Source organism: Hermetia illucens, chromosome 2 (assembly GCF_905115235.1).
Source record: "Hermetia illucens chromosome 2, iHerIll2.2.curated.20191125, whole genome shotgun sequence".
NCBI lineage: Eukaryota > Metazoa > Arthropoda > Insecta > Diptera > Stratiomyidae > Hermetia > Hermetia illucens.
Genome location: NC_051850.1, coordinates 150,514,352 through 150,539,186, shown reverse-complemented (window position 1 = coordinate 150,539,186; position 24,835 = coordinate 150,514,352). Strand labels below are relative to the sequence as shown.

The 24,835-nt window shown below is 42.9% G+C and overlaps 1 protein-coding gene across 1 annotated transcript; it reads right to left on the bottom strand.

Annotated features, from left to right (window-relative positions):
* Positions 1-5,574: 5,574 nt before the first annotated feature.
* On the bottom strand, positions 5,575-19,147 carry LOC119650359 (UDP-glucosyltransferase 2-like). Its single transcript, XM_038053046.1, has 5 exons — positions 18,992-19,147; positions 11,832-12,347; positions 6,193-6,629; positions 6,028-6,140; positions 5,575-5,962 (listed from the first exon to the last, which is right to left on the bottom strand). Exons 1-5 carry the CDS (start codon positions 19,099-19,101, stop codon positions 5,618-5,620), a joined length of 1,521 nt encoding a protein of 506 aa, XP_037908974.1. The 5' UTR covers positions 19,102-19,147; the 3' UTR covers positions 5,575-5,617.
* Between the last annotated feature and the right edge of the window lie 5,688 nt (positions 19,148-24,835).

Genomic DNA, 24,835 nt, shown 5'->3' with positions numbered 1-24,835 from the left:
ATAATTTTTTCATCGAATGTAGTGGAAGGCTATCACAGGTAGCGCTCCAGAGGTCCGGCCCTAGGATGGATCCCTGTGCTACCCCTGACGTGACCTCCATTCTCCTCTGCCTCTTCCGCGTTTCACAGAGCAGGGAGCGGTTCCTCAGATAGTCGCTCAATATTCAGAAGAGTGTGCCTAGAATATCTTTCCATCTTACGGAATTAAAGCGTTTCTGACGTCAAGCGTTACGAGGAGCACCACTCGTGGAGTTCGGTGGTTATTTGTCTTCGCTCGTCAGTTGTGGATCTCCCTGCTCTAAAATCGAATTGCCGTGGAGATAAGTCTCCGGCAGCGCGTATCGCCTCAGCGAGTCTACTTCTGATGGACTGGCCAGCAGTGTTAAGCATACAAAGTGGGCGGTATGAAGAAGGCAGCGAGTAGCGAGCTTTGCTCTTATGTATTGTGCTGCGGATGGCTGATTTGAACTCCGTCATTATGGTACATGCCTCCTCCCGGTCGCTTAGACGTAGTGTTAAGCGGCGGAGCCTGTGACACACCTTCCGGAGATCTGCAATTTCCACCGTCTGCCAATACATAGAAAATTTGCCACGTCTCGATGACCTCCTGGGCAAGGAGGTTCCGCAGGCCGACGTTATCAGGTCCATAGCTAAATTTACGACACTGTCGGCCGCAGCGCCACCACCCCCAGGAGTACCCTCCAGCGCGGCCCAACCTGTTCCAAGAATTTCGGCAAACCTCCCGGTGTTCACTTTCGCAACGCATGTACAGAAAGAGCGCCGGCGTGGTGCACACCGAGAATTTCTGTCCACCACTTCGAAGGTAATGTATTGGTGGCCGCATGCCGAGAAGTCTTCAGGAACTCGCCAGGCGTCCACCAGCGACATCAGTGATTCTGACGCAAAGGTTACGTCTGGAATGCTTCCCTCGCAGCCCGGGCGCCGAAATCTTGGGGCGGATCAAGTGTTTAGAACTACCAGTTCTGTTCTGAAGACTGGATTTTGTTTCCTTCTGGAACCTACGTGAGGCATGCCCCATTTAAGTGCCCTGGCAATGAAGTCACCCCTGACCAGGATCCGCCCATCTGTGCCTAAGATAGCGTCCTCCAAAGCATCAAGCCTGCGTGGAAAGTTCGGAATGGTCTCATTCGGCGTAAGATAGGTACTGGAAAACGTTGTCCCTGAACACCGAGTCCAGACAAACCCGTCCCCTCGGCCTTGAGCTCCCGAACCCATATGGCAGCGGTATCTGATATGTCAGGGTGCTATGAAACTGGGTCCTTTTTCGCTACTGTTCACTGATGAATATTAAATCAGTTTTGGTCTGCATAGCGAACAGCGTTAGCAGCTCGTGAGTGGTTGCACTCCAGTGCATATTGATTAGCAGGATGCGAATCATGTTGACCGCGTCCTAGCTTTTTCCAATTTTGCTCTGAAGAATAGACACCGCCCCGAGCCCGCAGTATGCGCTACGTTCTTATCAGACGCGTAGGTGTTCACTTTATGGCCTGACCGTATTTGCGGCATGTTGCCCTTCTGCCAGGCCCCCGACAGGTTGCAGACGCGTGCCCATAATCCAAACCACTTTAGCATTTGGTTAGGGCAGCCCGGATTCGTATCCTACACACTACTCAACCAATTCTGATTTTCCCGCTATTTAGAAGCTTTCTCACGTTTTGATCAGCAACTTCCACCACAGCGGGTTTTTCGCCTGGAAAATTCGCAGAGATGATACCAATTAGGTCATTTGCTACCTGCGGAAATTGGCATTTGATAGTTTCCTCCACCTCGTTCTTTTCTGTGAGGCAGTCAAGGTCTCGGATTTCCAGAAAACACGTGGGTCCCAGGTTGGAAAACAAAGTTTTCTTTCCCAGAAGCCTCTTGCCTGTTTCACAGAACGTAACTTTATTTGTTGTTCTCGGGCGTAGTCGACTAGGATTCCACCACCCTTCGTTTTACGAATGAAAGACACTTCTGCTCCGCAGTTCTTGGTTTGGTCTTGTAACGGATTTCACTGAGGACTTCAGCAAAATTCTTGCCTTCCATCGATTTAATAAGCAGTTAATAGTCGTCCTTCGTCTCCCCATCTTTTCTTTTGGTGCTCCGTGCACCGTGCGCACCTTAATTTTAAGCAGAGGGTTTTCTGATGACGCGGCGTTGTTGTTATTTCTTGCCCCTCCTTGCCTCCTTCTTTTAAGGAGAGTACCTGGGTGAAGTCTCCTTCAGATGCCCTTTCCTCCTTTCGTTTTTCCCCAGTTTGCTCTGCGATCTGTTTGGTACTTGTAGTGTTTTCATCGGGACGCACCTCCCCTAGCTACGTCAGCCTATTTTGCACCCCTTTGCTGACGTTTTTCTGGAGGAACGTCGCAGATGGCAAGCCCTTTAGAACTGACGCGCATTTCTTAATAAGTTTTTCCGCGGCGAATCCTCCTCTCCGTCTGCGCATCCCGATGTCTCGTCGAGTATTTCAGCCCTTGTTGCGTCTTTCGCTGGGCGCTGGAGCGAGCGATGCATTTTCGTGCTGCGTATAAACGTAGCCAACTTACTCTGCTTTCGACTCCTCGTTCGTTCTGTTTTTGTTCGCCATTTAAGTTTTTACCAGCGCATCGTGCGCAAGAGAGCGGGCCGCAATAGTCAGGAACGGGTATACTCTCGGGGATAAAGCCCGTACCCCAGTTTCCTGAGGACTTTTTATTGCGGAACTTTATCAGTCTGACGCCGGTGGGATCCGGGTGTCGTTTCCTGGCAAATATCTTGATGCACGACTGCCTTTCGAGTTCTTCGCTCCGCTTCCAGTAAGATTTGGACAGCCACGAAATCTGCAGTTAGAAACTCTGAAAGATAAATATATCTATTTTTAAGTTTGGCTTGACAATGATGCAAATTCTTGGTTTTTCATAAAAGGAATACGAAATAATCTGCATGCTTCCCTAGTGCAAACCGCAAATCTGCGGTACACAAAGGGTTCTTGAACCAGCACTATTCCAATGTAATCCTTGAAACTTCCTCTTGAAATTACAGTAGATGTAGCTTTTGCACGATGAAGGTTTACCTGGGCTATTGTAGTGTTGGCTCCATTAGTGCGTGGAGCTCTTCTCTAAGGTCGGAGTATCATTCTCCTCCTCCAACATGGTACGTTCTTGCTTTTTTTTTTATCTGATTTGAGTGCTAAAAGGCTTAGGTCTAGGAAGTTCAGCTCCTCCGCTTCTGTGGGCAACTCAGTCTTGCCTTTTCAGCGTCGATGACCCCGAAGGGATCCTTCGGGGACAGATATGCGACCAAATCTGTAATTAGTAGAGGTAGTTACGGCGTTTATTTGCCTCCAAGATTTGGTCATCTACTCCGTGCTTCTAAAAACCCTCCATAACTGTGTGTCGTGATCCATTTTTTGAATGATAGGGAGGCGGAGAAACATCTCTTAATCGTCTCAAGCGCTGCGACTTTGGACCATAGGTGTGTATGGTGTAGCACATGTCGACAGTTCCGCTCCCTTCCATCCTGGCAATTTGAGGACCCTAGTTCTAAGCCAGTCCGGCGTGTCCTCCGCTGCGCAATCTACTAGAGTAAGACCCGGTCGAAACAGTATGACACATGATATATGATGATGAGGTCCTCAATTATTCCCTTTTTTTACCGCATTAGCGTAGCTAATGGTTCAGGTTAGTTTTTTTGGGAGCATTCCCTCTTGTGGGCTCATCTCCGTTGTTCCCTGCTTTCTTGGCTGTTAGGCTTACGGCTTAGGTCCGTCCTGAGCCTTGTTAAGGTCGTCATTTACTTTCAGGGTCCCCATATATAGTGCAGATACCATTTAGCACCTGCGCCACTGAGGCCCAATGACTTCAGACGTCCTCTTGTTGGTTGCAGTCTTCGCAGTAGGCCAATTTTGACCTTGGCTCTACTGCTTAAAAATCAAACTTCTCCCTTCTGGCAGTATTGGTCCACTAAATAGTGTTTGAACGGCCTATGTGTGTGTTCATGCTAGGGAGTGAATCTGATATGTAATGTAGAACGGAGCAGCGTTCTGACATAATATAAAAATTGCTCAACTGGATAAGACCATCAGCCCCATGCATTTCACCCTTCAAGAGCGCAAAAGGTAATATCTACCAATAATAATGCTAGGTGGTGACGAACGTAACCCATTCATAAGTATCAAGGGCGGTGTATCGAGAGATTACCTGTCATTGTGCGAATTTCTTCTAAAGTAGAAGAGCACGATAACATTTATTTTCGAGTGATTCCACCGTGGTGTGATTTCGTGATGGGTCTCTGTAGCTGTGAATTTAGTAAGATCCGTTAACGAGCTGACAGTTTGTAGGTTTCTTATGTTCAAGTCTAAAATTGTCGCATCGGTGATCTTTTCAATACCTTTTTAATCTGGTGCCATCTGGTGATTTGCGATAAGTGTCAGAGCTCTTTCTGTAGTATCCCTTAATGTTTGATGTCTGTTTACCCTCTTATACTGTTGACAGACCAGTGGCCTTTCTCATTATCTTTTAATAATTTTTATCGCTAATGGGTCTTCGAAACCTTAGAGTTTAACTCAACTGTCTAAGCAGATGGTGGTGGTGAATTCGCACTCTGTGGTAGAATTGGCAGCTGATTCCAGTGAAGTTGTGTTTCAGTTTAGTTTTATTTAACTGTAGGAGAATGAAGATGAAGATCCCAACTTGCTGAAATCTTTAGAAAATCAAATTCCTGACTGATAAGCCCAGGTGCACTTCTGTAGCATAGGCCTACTGAAGAAACAATTTCGTTTACAGTGAGGCACCGGTATTCCTATAAAGATCAATCATTGTAAAGTTATTCTCCTGTTTGGTGGAAGACTTCGACCTCGGTCACCGATGATTACTCTGAGTTCATTAGGGGCATGGAGAGAACTCGAGTCAACTCGAGGTTGATCGGTTTCCGCCGACTCCCTGTGCTTACAGCTGAACCATTGCAACAACCTTACCATTTCGAACTCTGCAAACTCAGAATGTCTACAGGAGATCTATCCATTTATGACTGACAATAACAATTGTCAGTTTTTGGGCCAGTTTCCCGCGGAGTTTTCTAGCTGTTATTTATTTATTTTGAAGTGGTAAGATTCATGCCTTCTTGCATCGATGAGGACTCTCATGTAAAAGGAGGGGAATGTCCAGTCAAAGGTACACTAACGATGGAAGTTTGAATCACTACTCCACTGATAGCATAATCTGAATATTTACGCCACAACTTAAGCAGAATTTACTACACCAGTAATACTTTGTAGATCTGCAATTACTTAATTAACTTTTAACTGATCTCGGTGAGGGCTGTAGGGAATTTGGATATCTGCACCACTTGGTGCCCATTAAGTTTGCAGTATCCTTGGACAGCATTATAAGTTCTAGCATCTGGAATGTTTTATGTGGAAAATCTAGTCTGAGGGAGCTATCTAATAATAACAAAAAATATCATGGATTGCCCTTGTTGAAGTCGACATTCTTAACTCGAATATGCAGAAAATATCCAGGATTCGATTGGCATGCAGTGGATGAAACCACTATCTTCATGGGCGAAAGGCACTTTTTTCTATCAATTTATTAATCTATTAATTTAATTTATTTTCATTTTTCCTGTAGAATCGTTGGAACTCAACAGAACGCAACAGAATACCGAATGATACAGCAAAGAAGGATCACAATTGTAAGACCATATAGGATTATGTCGAAGGAATTTGCCTTGAAATATCCTAAGTCAATCACAGGCGAACGTAAATGCGTCGGATTTGGGTCCTCAAGAACGTAATCAATCCACCAAAGTGCAGTCTCCAAGGGCTTCATTGGTCTACTTTTAAACCGGAATGATCGCAATTTCATTCGCTCTGCATAGGATGAATTTTCTAGAACTGCTCGAACTGCCCCCTCTAAATTTTCGGTTGTCATCCTTTTGATGTCTACATGCGTCGCCACACCAGCCATTATTGAATTGTATGCATTCTGCAAATTTGAAAAGTAAAATTTTTAATGTGCCCTTGTGGTATACTTCCCCAAAACTCTCCTACAGTTCTCTGGTCCAGGAAGAATGGAATAGTGACAACAGGAACTCCATGCCATGTAGCCTCCTGGGTACTCAACCCTCCTCCATGCGAGATGAATGCCTTGATTTTGGGATGGGCTTGAAAGAAAAACCATTAGGGTTGCGAAAAATTAATCAAGAAAATTCTTACCAAGGATGTCATTCTGCGGCAACCACGTTTTAACTAATAAATTTGGCACTTTGCCATTTGACGGATCCTTCTCAAATTTCCAGAGAAAATTATATTCCGGGAATTTCTTGGTAACATTGATGATCATTTGTTGTTTCTTATCATCAAATAGATCACCATTGGCGTTGGTGCCGAAGGATATTAAAACTGATCCTTTTTTGGAGTCTCGTATAAAATTCTCCAAATCCGATGGAATTGGTTTGGGGTCGGAAATTTGCAACCCTCCAACTTCGATTACACTTCGTGGTAGAGGCACAGGGAAGTCTACTGCGGGATGAACATTCAAAAATGTGAGAACTCCCTTTTGCGACAAATCGAAAGCGCTGGGTAGGCTTTTGGTATTGTACAATGATGAGACAAGTTTATCAAATCTAGGTTGAAAAATGTATTTTCGGTATCTGAAAAAGGATCATTTTATTAACTTCTTTATTAATTTGGATGAACAAGCTTGAAAATGAAGTGATTATTTTTAGGCCAATTATTGAGCCTGTTGCTGAATGATATTTGAAATTTAAGGATAAATTGACTATCCATTCGAAATTTAAGTAATTTTCCAATATGAATACGAATATAACTCATAGGTTTGCTGGGGCCGGGGGTAATTCAAACTTCTTAACTTGATAATTATTGTAATTGTAACCATGACATTATTGAACATATTTAAGAAGGTAATTGTGTCTAGTTGTGCATAGCTGTGTGGCGGCACATCGGAGGCGCGAACTTGAATGCCACCGCGAATTTGCCTCTGCCGGCGCATTGAACGGCCGTGAAAACAGCTGACGGCCTGATAGAAGACCAGGGCGAAAAATGTCAAGATGGCAGAAGCTCTTGACTAGACCACCAGCGGAACGAAACAGTCACTAGAAAAGTAGTAAAATAAAGAAAAGTGTAAACCAAAGTAAAGCCAAAGTGTTGTTATTATCAGAAAGGATTTTGTCATATTTATATTGGGGGAAAAACTTATCTCCAAGCTGAGTGTTGTTTGATAGTGATGGCATTTAGAAGAATACCATTAAAGTTAATTGAATATGTTAGATGAAAAATTAATATTATATTTTAGTGGTTCGATATCCTTCGAGAGTAGAAATAAGCTCAGCATAGCATTTGACACGGCGAGTTATTTGGGGAAAGGAATGGTGAAGTGGAACAGGCCAATCTTCAAAGTAGTTATAGTAATAATACGCATTTAATAAGGAAGAGTTGGAGATTTGCAGAGTTATGAATGATAATAATATGTGGCAGACCTACACTATTTTTGATTGCGACAGTTTCGAGGGTAGAAAAAGCCCGGAGAAGAAAGAAACTTTGTAAATGATGTAAAAACTCATCCTTCTTTTTGTTGCCTTTTTACGTCCTTTGTCTTGTTTGACACCTGCCTGGGTTTATCAGGATGGGGATCGTCACTTCTTTGATTGAAATTTTGGTTTGGATGGAGTAGAGCGGCTGCGCAATAATATTTAGCAAGTCAAGCCATCACTGATCTGAACAAGCCAATGCGGGCCTGGAAGTTCTCTGACAAAAATCCTGTTTCCCCTATATTTTGTAGCAACCCGTGCTTCATGGGGCGATTTTTTCATTTTTTGGCGAGTTTCCGGAAATAAGTTTTGTTGTAAGATACTAGGACGACGTCATCTGCAAAGATCAGTGTATGGAGCGCTGATCGCTGGATGCCACACTTTTAAATCTGTTGTTTGGAACGGGGTTGAGCAGTTTCACTTAGTGGATATGTTTGACTGATACTAATATTTATCACAGTTCATATCAGATGAGCCTGCAAGATGCGCGGCTGAATGCTTTTTTTTTAGATGGAGAAAGGTAATGTAGTAAACCCTACTGTTGCAAAAATAGTAGGTGATTTTCCCAGTAAATGCCAATTGAATGTCGAGCCCTGGTGGCTAGGTTTAACATTATCAATGACTCTCACGCAGTTTCCGCATTTTTGGTTGTAGATTCCGTTTTCATGCTTCGGTTCCCCAGAAAATTCCAGATTTGCGGTACGTCACCTCCCTCTTCTCTCCTCTTCCAAGGCCTGAATATTTTAAAAGGAAGCCACGTATCTCTTCTGTAGTTTACTCCTAGTCCCTTTCTTCTTGATCAATTTTATCTACCTTAGTCAAGCGAAGGTTAGACAGTGGACTATTCTACCAGAAGTTAGGTCTTCTGCTGGGGAATATGCATCATTTTCACATTGAACCGCATTTTGTCTGCACAGTTTTCCTATTGGCTCCCAATATAGTTGAAATAAACTTATTTGGTGGCCTCTGCGGGAATAACCCTTATTAAAATGCAAAGATATGTTACGGACTAACGCAGCGCCAAAGAATTTCAGTCCCATAACTGTAACAGATCTTGTTTTTGAGTATGTATTTACGGTATATAACTTTTCTCGAGCAGTACCTTACCCAACTGGGCAAAACCTCATAAAGAAATTGCTCTTCCTTACATGTATCCTAGTTTTCAGTAGAGGGAAAATTCGGGGCGATGATAATTAATGTCCTTTCAATATTATCAAAATGAATATTTAATTTATTAAAGTTCCAGGCTAACGAGGAGATTTAAGGATTGCGAGGAATTATCTCCTCATCACTCCCCCTCCCTTCCTCACGGTAGGCCATTAACTGGTTTATGCGGCATTTCAACTGAAGGCCGTTATGAGGCTGAACTGCGTCGCTACGGCTGCAACAGATTTTTGCTGTTGCAGTAGCAGTGACTCCCAAAACGGAGTCCCATCTTTCGGATAGGTAAATTGGATGCCTGAAACTTGAAAAATGTTAAGGCATCAAGTTAGGAGAGAAAAAGAAAAATCTGTGCTTTTTGCTTTGCTAAACCTTTAGCGTCTGGATGGTGCAATAAGTTGCTGGACTTAGCTGCAAACCTCGTGAACTCTAAGTTCGTGAAGGTTGACGCACTGTCTGATATGAGAACGTCCCGCTCAGTTGTCTTCGATGGTGGCAAATACTAGTCGCCTCCTATCCAAGGGGATTCGCAGTATTTCGGTTCCAAGGCCTACGGGATCGTAGGGACCGAGAGGACGTATGTCTCCTTGTTCACGATACCTGTTGAAGATTCCTTTCATCCTGTGTCATTCTGGAGTTTAATCATGGAACTGATGTGCTCGATCTGATCTGCGCTCTTTCGAACTGTGCGAATATGGTGATCAGGATATAGTGTATAGTGACAGGTCCTACTTTTCTACTAGTTCGTTCCAGGGTGAATTGGGAACTCGGTTTGTGATGTTGAAGCAGACTACGCAATCTTTCGTGAATCGTCCAAGCCCATTACTACTGTGCTAGCTGGTTTATCTTCGATATTCCCAAGTGCGTTCAATCAAACTCTTTCATTATCAGACTATCAGTTTCTCCGGAGCCACAACACATTCAATTCTGAAGATAATGCAATTGTCAACTGTGAAGTTTGGACCTCTCCAGCGGATTGCAAGGTTGAGCTTTGTGTTACAATTCGAGAAACCGATTCTTCAATATTATCATTGTATCATCTTAATCGGTGCTTTGGACAGCCATCAACGTTCCACCTCTGAATTTGGCTTCAAAATCAATATTGCCTCCTTATATGTTGAAGTATTTCTGCAGTCATCGGTGGAATCTTTACGAGAAAAATTTTAGCTAATATTTGGTTATCTGTGATGAATTTGAAGGTTCTTACAAAACTGTATTAGACAAAATGGCGAACGAAAAAGACTACTGCCAAGCTTTTTCGATCTAAGTAGGAGTAGTTCTATTCTACTTTCTGATAATTCTGATAAACGCCAATGATCTAAATGCTGTTGTGTTCACACTGCACTTCATAACAGCGTGTGAGGTATTTCGTTTTCTGTGCTGTTCTTAGAAAGGTAAGGAAAGGAAGGTGCTGCCCTGATTAATGTTGATTGCGTTTGAATTTAGGTGGTCCTCGCGCCCTTCATAGTTTCAATGGTTAGCGTTTTCAGGGCAAGCTTATTTGAGTCGTTAGAGCCTCAAAGGTTATCGTTTTTCTCGGGTACGATTGTCAAACTTCAGCAATTCTGGTTTTGTCATAACATGGAGGATGAAACGTCAACATCTCATGTTGCTTCTGAAGGTATCTAGGAACTCTAAGATTGCCTGATGCTTTGCTATGAGTTTGCTTCTGAGTAGGCGGTCTTTCAAGGAAGTTATTAACTTCTCATAAACCCACTTGCTCGGTGTTGACACCACTGAACATGCTAAATATATTTGGAATCGGCACCAATGGAGTTCAACAGCAGCCCGGCACGTTATAGAATATCTTCCTTCATGCTCTTATATCGGGGAAATTTTCTAACCTATGCTTGTAATTTTTTGTTTAGGGATTGGACCAGACCAAATAGAGGACTCCTCCTTTTGTGTTTAACACGCAAAGTTCAAAAATTAAAACAGGGACGAAGACGGCTACGGTTTCGTATAATTCGCAAAATTAAAATTGTCCAGCTCCGGCCAAACTTTGGTCCGAACTGCGAGCGGATTTCCGTTGGATATAATTCGCACCCATTATGTTTTGCGAATTATAAAAGGGAGCGTATAACACCTGTGAGCCGCTTCAGTCACGCTGCTCCCAGGGCGGAGGTGAGGTAGCGTCTGATGAGTTGCTTCTACCCTGGTATGAAACCGTAGCCGTCTTCGCCCCTCTTTCAACTATGGTTGTAAATTCGGAATAATTCTTTTTATGGGTCAAAAAAATCCGAAATTGGGTAGAAAAGCAAATTTGACCATGTTTTTTAGCTTTATTTGCATTCTCGTTTTGAGAATGAAGGGGGTCCTAAGTCCGCATCAACTTGATGCAGGACCGGACCAATATAATTCGTAGGCATGTCGTGTTCTACGAATTATATAAAGGAGCATTCAACATCTGCGAGCCGCTACGGTCACGCTGCTCCCAGGGCAGAGGTGAGGCAGCGTCTGACGATTTGCCTCTGCCCTGGTAAGAAACCGTAAAGCCGTCGTCGCTTGACTTTTTTTTATTTGCATTCATCACTTCTGCCTGCCGGAGAACACTTTGCAAAGCATAAGGATGACCCATCACCTTGGTATCCAAATTTGTCTCCTTGTTTCAGCTTTGATAAGAATTTATTATGCTGGGAAACCTGGTATTATGTGTGTGTATTTCACTATATCATAATTGTAAGAATACTACAAAGTCCAAGCCTTTTCACCTTGACATTATTATGGTTGTGGTTCCGACACAAGGTATAATAGTTTGAAACTTCGAAATATAATGCAAATTGGACCTTCGATGTTCTTGAAAACCGAGGTTGATAGAATAAAATTTGCTGAGATCTTGTAAATGATTGTCGGGGTTCATTTCAAGAGGCCCCTGAGATATGTTTGCGGGAAGTTGGCAAGGGTCGACATATCACTATGCAATATTAAACAATCCGCAGAGTGTGTGCGAAGTTACAGAGGTAAGCTGCCGTTACTATCGTATGAATGATTGTTCTACTTTAGGCGTGAAAATCACTGGTTTTTTTTCCTCAGGACGAGAATCCCCTCATCTTCCTTTTCAGTTTATACCAATGATTTACTTTATCCGGGCTTACTAAATATTACAATTTTATAACTACTTGTACTAAGATAATACATACTTACAAGACTTCGTAGACTACTGCCACAAAATTCTCCACTCGCTGCATGAGTGTCATATTCACATTGAGTGGCTTAGTTGGACGAGGAATATAGGAAGAGTAGAAATGTCCTCCAACCATTTCGGCATGCGGAACGATGTATTTGAATGGCGAAACGTTAATTAGCGGAGGATAGTTGAACTTGTGGAGGAAACCAACCAAGCAGCTTGCGACGGTGAAGTCGTCCATGACCAAATCGAACTCGAAGTTGTCAGGGTAGTTTAGTAGCGTTCGAAATCCATCAGTTTTGCCAATTGCTTCACAGAATCTGTACACGCATTCAAAAGTTGAATGGATTTCGCTAAAGCTATCCGTTTTCATGAGGTCGTCCAGCCCATATTCCTCATTTTCATAGACCATTGAATAGACTTCTTGCATGTCTATTACGTGGGTATTCCTGATTGGTTTTTTGGATTTGTTTACTGAGAGTACTGTCAGGTTGTGACCTCGAGATGCAAGCGCTTCTATTAGTTTGAAATGCCTGGAAAGAAATTGGAGGGGTTTTAGAATCAAAGTATTATATTATTATTTGTGTGAAAGAAATGAACATAGAAGAGAAAGATAAGCACAAAGTCAAACATAAACATCCATGACTAAACTAAGCTTCGAACCAGGAACAACTGAACTCTTACATCGCACTGTCTCATTCCCCCTGAACTCTTTTTAGCAACGTTGCTCCTAGATCTTATAGTCTCATTGAATGAATAATGTTTGGTGGATTTGCAATTATATGATTCGTTTGCATTTATCACAATCATGGATTTACGTTACACCATTCACGATAGTTATCTGATGGGAGGCATCTTTCCTGCTAGAGATAAATATACCCTTATTGATTTTGCATGCGAATAATCCATGTACACCTTGCCTTAGTCTGGAAAGCACTGCAATTGCGAAGTCTCATCTACCATATTAGGTCGATGTTGTTCTTTCAGTTGCCGATCGATCCTGCATCCCGATTTCAAATCTTAATGAACACCTATCATCAAAATATATTGCTTGAGTGCTCCAGCCAAAGTGCATGTGAGAAACCTTTCTGAAGAACAATTTCCTATCAGACCTGCAAAGCAATTAGCTACAGCTTCCTTAATTATCATCATCATTTAACAACAAGAAGATACAACGACGGCAGAATCCAAGAAGGAATCGACCGGTAAGACATCCTTTGCAACTTTGAGAATTCATCGAGGGAACGGGCTTAAGGGAGCGTTAGAAGAATGTAAGTCGGTATTCAATGAAAGAACAAAGTGGAGACGTCACTATAAGGAAGAACACCCGGCCCTAAAAACGCACCTCGCGTCAGATTATAAGATTCTAGGCTTTTCTTGGACTTTTAAATTGTCATTAGCTTATTAGCGGCAGTGGCGCTCACACAGCTGGTGGATATAAAAGTAAGTATCTTCTTTCTTTTTCTTCAGCCTTTGTCCCGTTCACAAGCAGGGTCGGCTCGTCGTGATCGGTTTCGCCATTTGGCTCTATCAAATGCCCGATCTGGGTGCAATCTCGAGGTTTTTAAATCCCCATCCAGCGTATCAAACCACCGTTGTTTGGCCTGCTTTTTGGTCGTTTACCATCGACTTCGATGTTGAGACTAATCTTGGCAAGTGAATTCTCGTCAGCGCGAATTGCGTGACCATACCATCGAAGATGTCTCCCTCGTAATTTTTCCACGATCGGTGCAACCCCATAACGATCACGGATATTCTCATTTCGGATGTGATCAGAATGTTTCACGCCATTAGTCCAACGCAAGATCTTCGTCTCCAAAGCCGCAAGACGCCGTTCATTGGCTTTTATAGTCGGCCAACACTCAGAACCATAGAGTGCGACAGAACGGACGACATTACGGTAAATTGTAGAAATGAGATGTTCGTTGATACGTCGATTACAAACAATGCCAGTTGTGGAACGCCAATCCATCTAGGCTGCGTTAATCCGTAAAGCAATTTTATTACGCAGTTCTTCAATGGCTGATAGCATTGACCTGACATATTTAAATTGCTCAGTTCTGGGGAGGTCAGTGCTGCTGACAGTGATTGTGCCTGTTTCGTGGGGATCGATCGTCAAAAATTCAGTTTTATTTAGATTTAATCTTAGACCATGTTGCATGAGGCGATCATTCCATTTTTAGACAAGTTGCTCGAGATCATTTTTGCTATGTGATGCTAGGAAAACATGATCTGCATAAAGCAGTGTATAGGGCGCTGGATGCTGGATATCCCGTGTTAGAGAGTCCATAGCAAGAACAAAGAGGAGTGGTGAGAGGACATTTCCTTGATGAACACAAACCAAGACACGAAGCGGTTTTGATACACCCGCCACATTTCGAACTTTACTTTTCTGATCATGGTAGAGCAATTGAAATTAGCACACCAGTTCTTTTTGCACTAAATGTTGTCGTAGAGTATACCAGATGAGTTCGTGTGGCACACAGGCAAAAGCTTTCTCTAGATCCAGAAATGCAATACAAACAGAGCGATGCTTTTCACGGTGTTTCTCCATAAGTAACCCGTGTATTGCGTCAGTAGTTCCGCAGTTTTTGACAAAGCCGCCTTGACTCACGGTTATTTGAAGGTTTCCACGAATACGGTTGAGAAGAATGCGTCCAAAAATCTTGCCCGTATGGAAAAGTAACCGGATCGGATGGTATTTGAACATTCGGTTAGACTAGCTTTCTTTTTCCATATTGCAACAATGGTACTTTCGTGCCAGGCAGATGGTGTTCTTCCTTCCTGGTTTATCCGATTAAAGAATTCACTGAGCTACAGTGTTGGGTCCCAGCTCTTGGCTTTCCAGAGCTCAGATGCGAGTCGTCAGGTTTTGTGGATTTCTCCGGTTTCATTCTTTTTATTGCTTCCTCGATTTCAGTTGCGCTGATAATGAGTCCTTGAGGGTTTTACGTGAGCACCTGCCTGGAAGATCTCACGGTCTTCTTCAGACACGGATTGACTTTGTGACCACAATCTTAGCCCCGCTGTGACAAGCAACAACGGTACTAGTCTATATCAAGTGCATGGCTTAGCATTCATACTGGTGGATGCAAGACCTACCTAAACCTTTACCGAATTAAGGAGTACGGCACCCGTGTTGAAACGCAACACGCTTGAGCAAGCCAACAACCCCCATGAAGCTCCCACTAGGGGGCCAACCGCAAACAACCGAGCTGTACCCACATACAACGGAAGTTCACCCGAAGTATGAGAGTCCAGGAGCTATCCCGGTTCCCATGGTACCGGTATACTCTTGGTAAGCTTTCGTGACCAATTGCCACTTCAGATGAGTACCCGTGCAGACTCGGGTCTGATCGCCTCAATTAAGCCTTTGGAGCATTCGCCTACTGCATCACGGCCGGCAAGCCAAAGTGAGTACAGCGTCTCCCGGTGCGACCACTATGGAGGTTCTCCTCGGCCACTTGGTTGTGGTTCAGCCGACAGGGTTGCCGCCCCGTCTTCCTCACCGCCACCTCTGAGCACCAGTTGCGGTGACAGGTGGAGCTGCTCTAAATGCCAGCAATGATTGTGGAAGTGGAGATGAACAAATTCTTGTCATTAACGCAACAAAAGTGTTCGATATCCTGTGTGCGTTCGTGTTGACTTTTGGCAAGTCGATACAGATCTCTCTCGCCATCCCGAGTGTGCAGTTGATCGTAAAAATGTTTGTAATGGTCCGCTCGGGTGACAGCGACCGCTTTCTTTGCTTCCCGGCTTGTCAATTCGCCAGTGTTTTATCGTCGAGAAATTTGTGGTAGAGGCGTTTCTTTTCACGGACATTCATCTCAACATCGTTATTCCAAAGCCAAGTATCTCGGTTGATGTATCGCTTATCCGGCTTGGTGACCTCGAGGGTTGCAGAGGCCGCTTTGTGGATCGTGTGTTTCATTTAGTTCGAACACAATTCCTCCACATTCATAATGGTCGGTAAGTGAGATCATTTCGTCTTTCTTCTCACAAAATCGCCACCGTTTAATGCGCTGCGGGCACGTGCGTTCCTCGCGCTGTTTTACCGCTGGCTTAATTCGCAGGACGGCAATTACAGGCATCTTTAATGGCATCACGGAAACCATATTGAGTATGTGAGCTATCAAAATAGAGAAGTTTGTAGCCATTTTTACCGTGTTTGCGTTCAATGTTGCAGTTTTTGGCATCAGACCATCGGGTTTCTTGCAAAGCGCAGATATGAATGCGCCTTTTCCGAAGGGCTCTTGTGAGTTCCCCGGTCTTTCCAGTTAGGGTGCCAAAATTTAGCGTGCAGACACATATTTGTTTTGTTCGGAGTAACTTGATTACGTCCTGATGCCGTCCATGCGTCAAAAACCATTGTATGCTTTTTTTGGTCGGCCTGCCGCGGGACCTGTCACCAAGAGAGATCAAGTATTTTTTAGCATAGTGGAATACCTCCAACTATACTCTATTTATGTCTTTCACTGATCTCAGCATTTTATTTTTGTTTTACTGAGGATGGTACAAAGTACGTTGCCTAAAATTCTCCTCCTTTACCTTGGCTTGGGACAAGCATACTATGTTAATAACATGGCGGAGTTTGTATAGAAAAGTAAGTATTATCTGGGTTATTTGTCGGTTCAGAGGGTATGTCTAACCGATGCGTTCTCTCAAATACCATTATAATAATAATCGTTGGCGCAACAATCCATGCTGGATCAGGGCCTTGAAGTGTGTTAGAGCACTTCATTCAAGACCGTAACGGTACACTAGGAGGCAATGTGGTCAGCATTGCGCTCGCCTGAGATTATTAACCTGATTTGACGCAGGTACTCATTCACAGCTGAGTCGACTGGTATCCGACGTCAAATCACGATACAAATTCCACTGCCACCAGTGAGATTTGAACCGCGACCTTCCGTACGGCTGCGGAATGCAGGAGGAATGGGAATGTGCACGAAACCCACAAGCCATCTCCTTAAAGACCGTGACAGTGGCCATAGTCTGCGAATCGTACATTAACTACAGTAGTGAGTCGAAGTTGCGTCAAATCCTGGTCTGTAGAAAAGACACCGCAAATAAGAAAACGCTACTGTCTCGAGATGACATTTGCCCTCCAAAAGGCATTAGAAAGATAAGATCGCGGAGCGACTAGCAAAAAAGAGTGAGAGAGAGGTGTGACTTTGCTAACACGGAAAAGGATCGGGCCTTAGAAACACGCCTACTCAGGGTACAAGTAACATGGCTAACAGACGTCTCGCCCCAGCTGTCCAATCAATTTCATTTCGACAATTGCCACGTGCTGTCCAATCAATTTCATTTCGACAATTGTCACGTGCTGTATCAAAGTGAAATTCCGCCAGGGTTGTATATTGTCACCAATATTATTTCTTTTTCTTTTCGGTGACGTTTTTCACACTGCCTTGTTCGGGGGAGGCGGAGGAGTTTAATTAACTATGATATCTTTCGTCAACAACCTCGACTAAGCTCATGACATTTGTTTGCTATCTCACCGGGCCATGGATCTTGGCCAAATGGCTCTGAATTTGGAAAGAGACGCAGGGTTAGACTAATGATAAACACCAACAAAATCTAGGTTCTCAGTCTAACGAATTATCACAATCTCCTTATCTGCATAAGTAGGCAGTGCATCGGAGGCGTTGATCAATTTGCATATCTATGAAGCGTTGTTTCTGTCGAACTGGATGTTGTTAATACCCGTACGCGATGTGATCGGAAGGCGGAAATGGCAGTAGATAGGTCACACAATTGTATTGGTGGGTCCACCATGCAGTGAAATCTAGTCTTTCATGATGGGCTTTGTGTGGGTCGCCCCAAGAGCACTTGTCGCAGATCGGTAGAGAAGGAGTACGATCGTCTCGGGATGTGCTGAAGGAGCTGAAAAGCATTTTAGATAACCGCGAACGTGTTATACCCTATCGAGGGGTAAATGGCAACCATATATGTAATGGTATGAATGTGAAATAGTGGCTGCTCGCTAAAAATTACGGGTAAGTGAAGTTTGGCGTCGGCGTCGGTGTGGTATATCATAAGGTTCCCGCTATCCTTGTTTTGAAGGAGGTCAAAGCATAATCGCGTTTGAAGATAACTTGGCTGTGGTAGTCATCAGGAAATAACATCAGGAGTCGTTGAGAAATACGAAAATGGAACTAGTGACAAAAAAGTGAACCAAGCTGGTCTAGCTTGATTTGGTGGGGTAAAAGACGTAACCGATTTTGATCATCAATTTTAGGAAAAGATACACAGTCAGTGCTCGGATTGGTCTGAAGTAAATACCATGGGGTAATGATCCACGTAAAGTTCATTTTGAAGGGGCATCTGCATATTATGCCTGGGAGGTGATGTTACGGGAGGTTTTTGCCATACTTTTTTATAGGTCAACACCTGTCTGTAATGAATATGAGAATAATCGAAAAAAGATAGAACTTAGTTTACTATGTAGTAGGACATACCGGTATTCAGCATTTTCAGGGCCAGTTCGGAACATTGATGAACATCAAGAGGTGAATATTTCTTGATCCTTCCTTTGTGGAGCATGGGGCATTTACCTAGCCACTTCTTTCTAATCTGATCTTCAACGACGTTGTTTTTAATTTGTAAGTGATAGGTTCATAGCAACGGCAGGAAAAGAAGCAAACAAAAACATCTATGACGCAACCAGGAGTCGAATCTGAAACATATGTTCGCGGGGCTGATACTCAGCCAGTGCGGCCTATACCGGTTTCAACGATAGAATGAACCACAAACTTGTCACTGGATAGACTCACTTCTTCCATATATCGAGGAATGAATTTGTTGTGGGCATACGAAAATAAACTACCACTTGATAAAATTTCGGAGATATCGTGGCTACAGGACCTACACTTACGAAAATAGACATCAGGGTGGCTTGTTTCTTTGAGCAACACTTTTATATATAAACTTCCCAAGATTACGCAATGATCTTAATGTACAGATGCGTCAAGATTGATAATTTGTGTATTACCATTTAAATAATCTAGGGTTTCACTTCTTCTTCTTGGTTCCTGGATAGTGCCTTCTTCTAACAGAAAATTATGATAATGCAAACTTCTACATAAATGATTCTCATTGTTTCACTGTCTCAAGTTTCGACATCAAAATAAGTTCGTTTGTTGTAATATAACTTTCGCATTGGAATACTAACCATAGCCCGTTACTTGGAGATGCGAGGCCTGCCAAATACAAAATATTAGCACAGTTCACCGATCCGTGAAAATAAAATATGAAACATAAGAAACGAAAATCGAGCCGCATTTCGTTTTGGCACTAACACTCGGTGAGATGGGTTTCAAGATACTAAATTCCGAGATCTCAGCTACTAGACCAATGGAATAAGCCTAGCAGATAAGATTGAATTGTCTGTTTCAGAGATTATGCAAAGTAGTGATCGGAGCTACCAGTGTCGTAGGAAACAAAACTGTAAAGTGCTAGAAAGAAAAATAATATTCATATCTCTGAAACAGTCGCACTTTTAACAAAAGGAAAGCACTGGCATCGCTAGATACCAAGTAGTTGTATCTGGTTCAAAGCTAGAAGAAATTTTCGAAAACTTTAAAATTTGCAATTATTTTAATTTTTCAAAATTAGCGACCGCCTTTTCCTGTTAACCAACCAGTTTAATGACCTCTTCCCATCTGGCAATATCATTGTTTTATTCAATAAAATTGTGCTGTTCTGGCACTACTGCCGTTGTCAAAAGGGGGTACAAAAATCGTTACATATTCACCAGAACGCAGTGAAAATGGGCGAATTTAGCCTGTTAGTGCATACTTTTATCGATGTATGGAGTAATAATAGAAATTTAATGAAACATTCAGGAAAGGTCGTGTAGGCCAAACAATTGTAATAGTGACTAATTGCAAAAATTAAGTTCTATATAGCTAAATATAAACTAGTAAAAACATTTTTATTTTTTAGACGTAAAAAATTAAATTAAATTCATTACAACCCCCGGAATTTAAAATTGTGTGCGTTCGCTTTGCTTTCTAGCTGTGATTTGGATGTGCAGAGTATAGATACTATTGTAGGTGATTATTCTATTATATCTTGAGGGCCAATGCCAATGTTCTTTGCTGGCGTGTTGCAGTTCTGGCGAGTAGTTGCAATTGTTATTATATTCAGAATACATTTTAGTCTCCAAATTGGTCTATTGTCGTAAGTGCATTATTTCCAATTGTAGAAATTATTCAGTCTTTATATTTCTATTTTTGGTGTACGTTAGCTTCATCAGTTAACTTCTGTAATTAAGACAAGAAATAAATAAGAATTCAGTAACCACCTAGAACAAAATATAAATGAAGTCTGACCCGATTTAATAAAACATAACATAATGAAACAATCAATTATGCCATGTTACTCTTATAACTTTCTAGTCTGTAATCTAGATAAGAGAGAATGGCTTGACCAATACTGTTGTTAGTAAAATAAAAGCAGTGCGAGTTGGAAAATAAATGGAAAAGGATGAAGTACGGATAATTTTATCATGTTGAACCTTTCTTGGTCTCTTCTGTTGACTTCTTATCTTAAGACCAAGAAACGCTTTGTTTAACATACTTAGAATTATCCGATTTAAGTCAAATATGCGCCGTTTTGTTCGCAAACTTGTTGCTATTTAGAAGGCAACTTCATTATCCGCCCCTTATAAAACCCCCCTCCTTATTTGCAAAAAAAACCCACACAGCCAGTTTTCGCAAGCCTCTTTTGAGGCCAACTTAGTAGCATCAAGAACGTTTTGCATGGACCAGAAGAGATAGTAGTCACTTGGTGCCAGGTCCGGACTATACGGTGGGTGCGATAAGACATCCCATCCGAGCTCCCGTAGCTTCTGGCGGGTCATCAAACATGTGTGAGGCCGAGCGCTGCCCTAGTGGAGCACAACACCATTCCTATTGACCAATTCTGGTTGCTTCTGGTCAATCGCCTGCTTCAAATGGTCGAGTTGCTCACAGTAGAGGACCGAATTGAGTTGCGTAGCTCACAGTGGATGATTCCCTTCCAATCCCACCAAACACATTGCAAAACCTTCCTGGCCGTCAATCCGGGCTTAGCGATGGTTTGAGCTGGCTCGCCACACTTCGACCACGATCTTTTTCGCTTGAGGTTGTCATACGTGATCCACTATTCATCACCAGTCACCATCCGCTTCAAAAATGAGTCGAATTCGTTCCGTTTCAGCAGTGCATTGCCGGCGTTGATTCGGTCTAAGAGATTTTTTTCCGTCAACTCGTGTGGCACCCAAACATTCACCTTTTTTGGGACTCCAATCTTCTGCAATTGGTTCCAAATGGTTTTATGGTAAATACCCAGTTCCTGGCCAATTGAGCGAATGCTCACATGCCGATCTACTCGGATGAATTTTTTTCAGTCGCCTTCGTTGCATTTCTACCTCTCAGGTAGTAAAAACGTAAAATGTGACAAATTTCTTACTTGGTGGACTCCATCTTTGATGCGCTATAACTTGAGACTGAAACGTACAATCACAACACTGTCAAAGAGACACTTGTAGCACGCCATATAGTATGACCTGATACGATAAGTACAACACAAGATATGTTTAAGTACCGCCATCTATTGACAAAATATGACATTTCTTTTTCCCCAACTCAATATATTCTTTGATAGGGAGTTCCCCATAATGCCCAACAGGCAGGCATATCTGCTTAAAACGGTGGTTAGTTTGGAAGTTGGCCAGTTTATGGTAAAAGTATTAGTTTCTAAAACCTTAACAACGAAGGAACGATCCCATTTAACAAGGATGCTTCAGAAATTCTAGAAACATGTTCGACCTAGACTAGGTGCCTCAATCTGACGCCATTTAAAATTCAGCAGTTCTTCCCTTTTTGCTGTGAGTATAGCTTGTGTGATTGATCAAAGATTCCTGGCCCTAGTCTCCTGAACTTAGCAAAAGCCCGGCTTATTCGACATGGTTAGTCCAGAGCAAGATTACATGCAAGAAGAGAATCGAGTTTGTAGGCGGCACGAAGTGTGATTCCATATATGCAGTTTAGGTGCGAGGTAACTAGCTGGGGTTGGTCAAAAATACTATGTATAGTCGGCTCCTCGATTGTTTTTGATATATTGGTGTGTCGAAGCGTCGATTGTGCCGGGATTGTTTCCTTGTTTAAACGATTGAAGAACTCCAGTGATATGTCAGCGAAGAATCATTTTTGAAATCAAGCGTGGTAAACGAATGAAATGATCTTGGGCATGAGCTGAAAGGTGGGCAGCTAATAAGTTTGACGAGGAGATTTTCGAAGAAGTACTGCACCAAAATACAGCGCTCGAAGGAAGCGCAGAAGATAAAGCTTTACAGATCGGCGAAAAGTTGCGGCGAGTATGTGACGTCTCCAGGCCAAGGTATGTTGTATCCCATAAGCGAGCTCCGAACTTTTGATGGAACTCTGAAATCGGAGAATGCCATAAGGTCTGCCTCAAGGCGGAACAGTTACATGAAAAAAACAAAAACGCTCGGAAGAAATTACATGTGGCCATAATAAAAAAATAAAAGCGAACAATTTAAGCGACTGTGTAAGGAAGCTGACACGAAACCCTGGGGTGGCGTCTATAAGACAATAATATTGAAAGTCAAGGGCAAACGCTCCCCACCAATTTCTTGCCCTACTCTGCTTAATGGAATAGTAACGGTTCTTTTCCCACAGAATGTGAGTGCCGCTAACCTTCACACTGTCGAGATAGACCCCCGAAGTTCCCATAGTAAGTGAAAAGGAGGTTCTCGAAGATACGGAAAAAAAAGTTGGAAATAAAGCACCTGGCGAAGCTACGGAAAAAGTAGTTGGAAATAAAGCGCCTGGCTTGGATAGCATTCACAATAAAACTCTCAAGGCAGCAGTGAAAATAGCTCCAAATATGTTTGCCGAGGCGTTCACCACATGCCTTAAAGAAGGAGAATTTCCGATACAATGGAAGAAGTAGAAATTAATACTAGTCCCCAAGCCAAACAAACCTTTGGGGGAAGCTTCGTCCTTCAGGCCGATATGCTTGGCAAACTGTTCGAACGAGTAATCTATAATAGATTACTTCCAATTGCCAAAAAGAATGGCGGTCTCTCGCAAATCAGTTCGGTTTTCGAAAGAGGAGGTCTACAACGGATGCAACTGCCCTAGTAGCTAACACAGCTAACATCACACTTGACGAGGACAAATGTTGTGCAGTGATCACAGTTGATGTGAAGAATAGCTTCAATTCCGCTAGATGGAGCCAGATACTTGAGTTCCTAATCAACTTGGGCGTGGCGAAATACCTGGTGCATATCGTTGCCGACTTCCTAATCAATAGGACTCTATGCTGCGAATTAGATGAAGGAATGAAATTATACCAAACGACATGCGGAGTTCCACAAGGGTCTGTCCTAGAGTCACTCTTGAGGATTATTATTTATAACGGGGTATTGACGCTAGACCTTCCTACTGGTGTGGCCTCCATTGGTTTCGCGGACGATATTGGTGTGACAGTTGTTGCACGCCTTCTCGAAGAAGTCGAGCTTTATGCAAATGAAGCAGTCTATGAGATTAAATCCTGGTTAGAGAATGCTGGTCTACAGCTCGGAGGGTATAAGACGGAGAAAGTGCACTTTCATGAAGATCAAATTTGGAACGCACACAGTTTATTCCAAACCTGCGCTTAAGTACTTAGGCGTAATGATTGACCAGAGGTTAAGCTTCAGATTGCATGTGGAGGGTGGAGCAACCAAGGCATATAACATCGAGGTTACGAGGATGCTACCAAATATAGGTGGCCCAAGGCCGAGCCTTCGATTCCTTATTGGGTGGTCAGTTCGGGCAGATGCACTGAAAAATATAGCAAATAAGAATAAGATTGGAGCTGCGTATCGCATAAGTGTACCCCGAGCATGTTGCTCTTACAGAACAATATCCAATGAAGTAGCTTGCGTGATAGCAGGAATGGCTCCGATTGAGATACTGGCGAAAGACATACAACTACTTCACGAGCGAGCCTATCTCACCGGAGAATTTCCTGCTCGTCGGCGACAGTTCGCACGAACTGAAACTGCTGGACTCACAAAATCATATGAGATATCCGGAAATGGATCGAGCGATCCCACTCGAGGTAGGTTTCGACTTAACCCAATTTTTGAGCGGACATTGACGCTATCGAGCATATCTGTATTGATTTGGGCGTGATGATTCGCCATATTGCCTAAAGTGCCCAAATATTGCAGAGGACGCAGAACACGTTTTTTTTCATTGCCCAGATTCGAAGCCCAAAGGGCTACATTGGAAGCTACAGCCGGGGAGCACTTTACATCCAAAAATATAATGAAACTTATGGTGAAAGCAAAGGGGATATGGACCGAAGTCGAAAAGGTGATTGCAGCCATCGGAAAGAAGCTTAGGCAGGAAGAAGTCATCGGAAAGAATGAACGCAAGAGAAACACGAATATTAACATAAGCACAGAATAAATTCTTATCCAGCCCCACGACGTAATAGCAAGTGGGAGTTCCGCGGGGAGAGTGGAAGGAGAAGGAGGTGATTAAGATGAAGATGATTTTTGAACGTATTCTTGACAACCGTATTCACGGAGTTGTTCAAATAACCGTGAATCATGGATTTGCCAAGAACTGTAGAATTACTGACGCAATACACGTTGCGCGGTTACTCATGGAGAAACCCCGTGAGGAACCTCGCGGTCTTTACATTGGATTTGTGGATCTGAAGAAAGCGTTGGACCGTGCGCCAGACGAACTCATCTGGTATGCTCTACAACAATATTTAGTGCCAGAAGAACTCCTACGTGGGTTCAATTGCTCTAATACTATCCGAGAAGTGAGAAGTGTGTTGGGTGTATCAAAACCGCTTCGTGTCTCTGTGATGCTGCTTTCTACCACTCTTCTTTATTCTGGTTGTGGATACTTTTACACGGGATATCTAACGTCCAGCGCTCTATACACTGCTTTATGTAGATGATGTCTTCCTGGCGTCTAATAGTACAAATTATGTAGAGGAACGT

Excerpts from the sequence above, each read along its gene's own strand:
- LOC119650359 (XM_038053046.1), bottom strand. The coding sequence starts at position 19,101 with ATGCGGCTCGATTTTCGTTTCTTATGTTTCATATTTTATTTTCACGGA. Across the intron at positions 6,630-11,831 it reads GCAGTAGTCTACGAAGTCTT|ATACCGAAAATACATTTTTC; the intron begins GTAAGTATGTAT and ends ATCCTTTTTCAG. Across the intron at positions 6,141-6,192 it reads GCCGCAGAATGACATCCTTG|CCCATCCCAAAATCAAGGCA; the intron begins GTAAGAATTTTC and ends TTTTCTTTCAAG.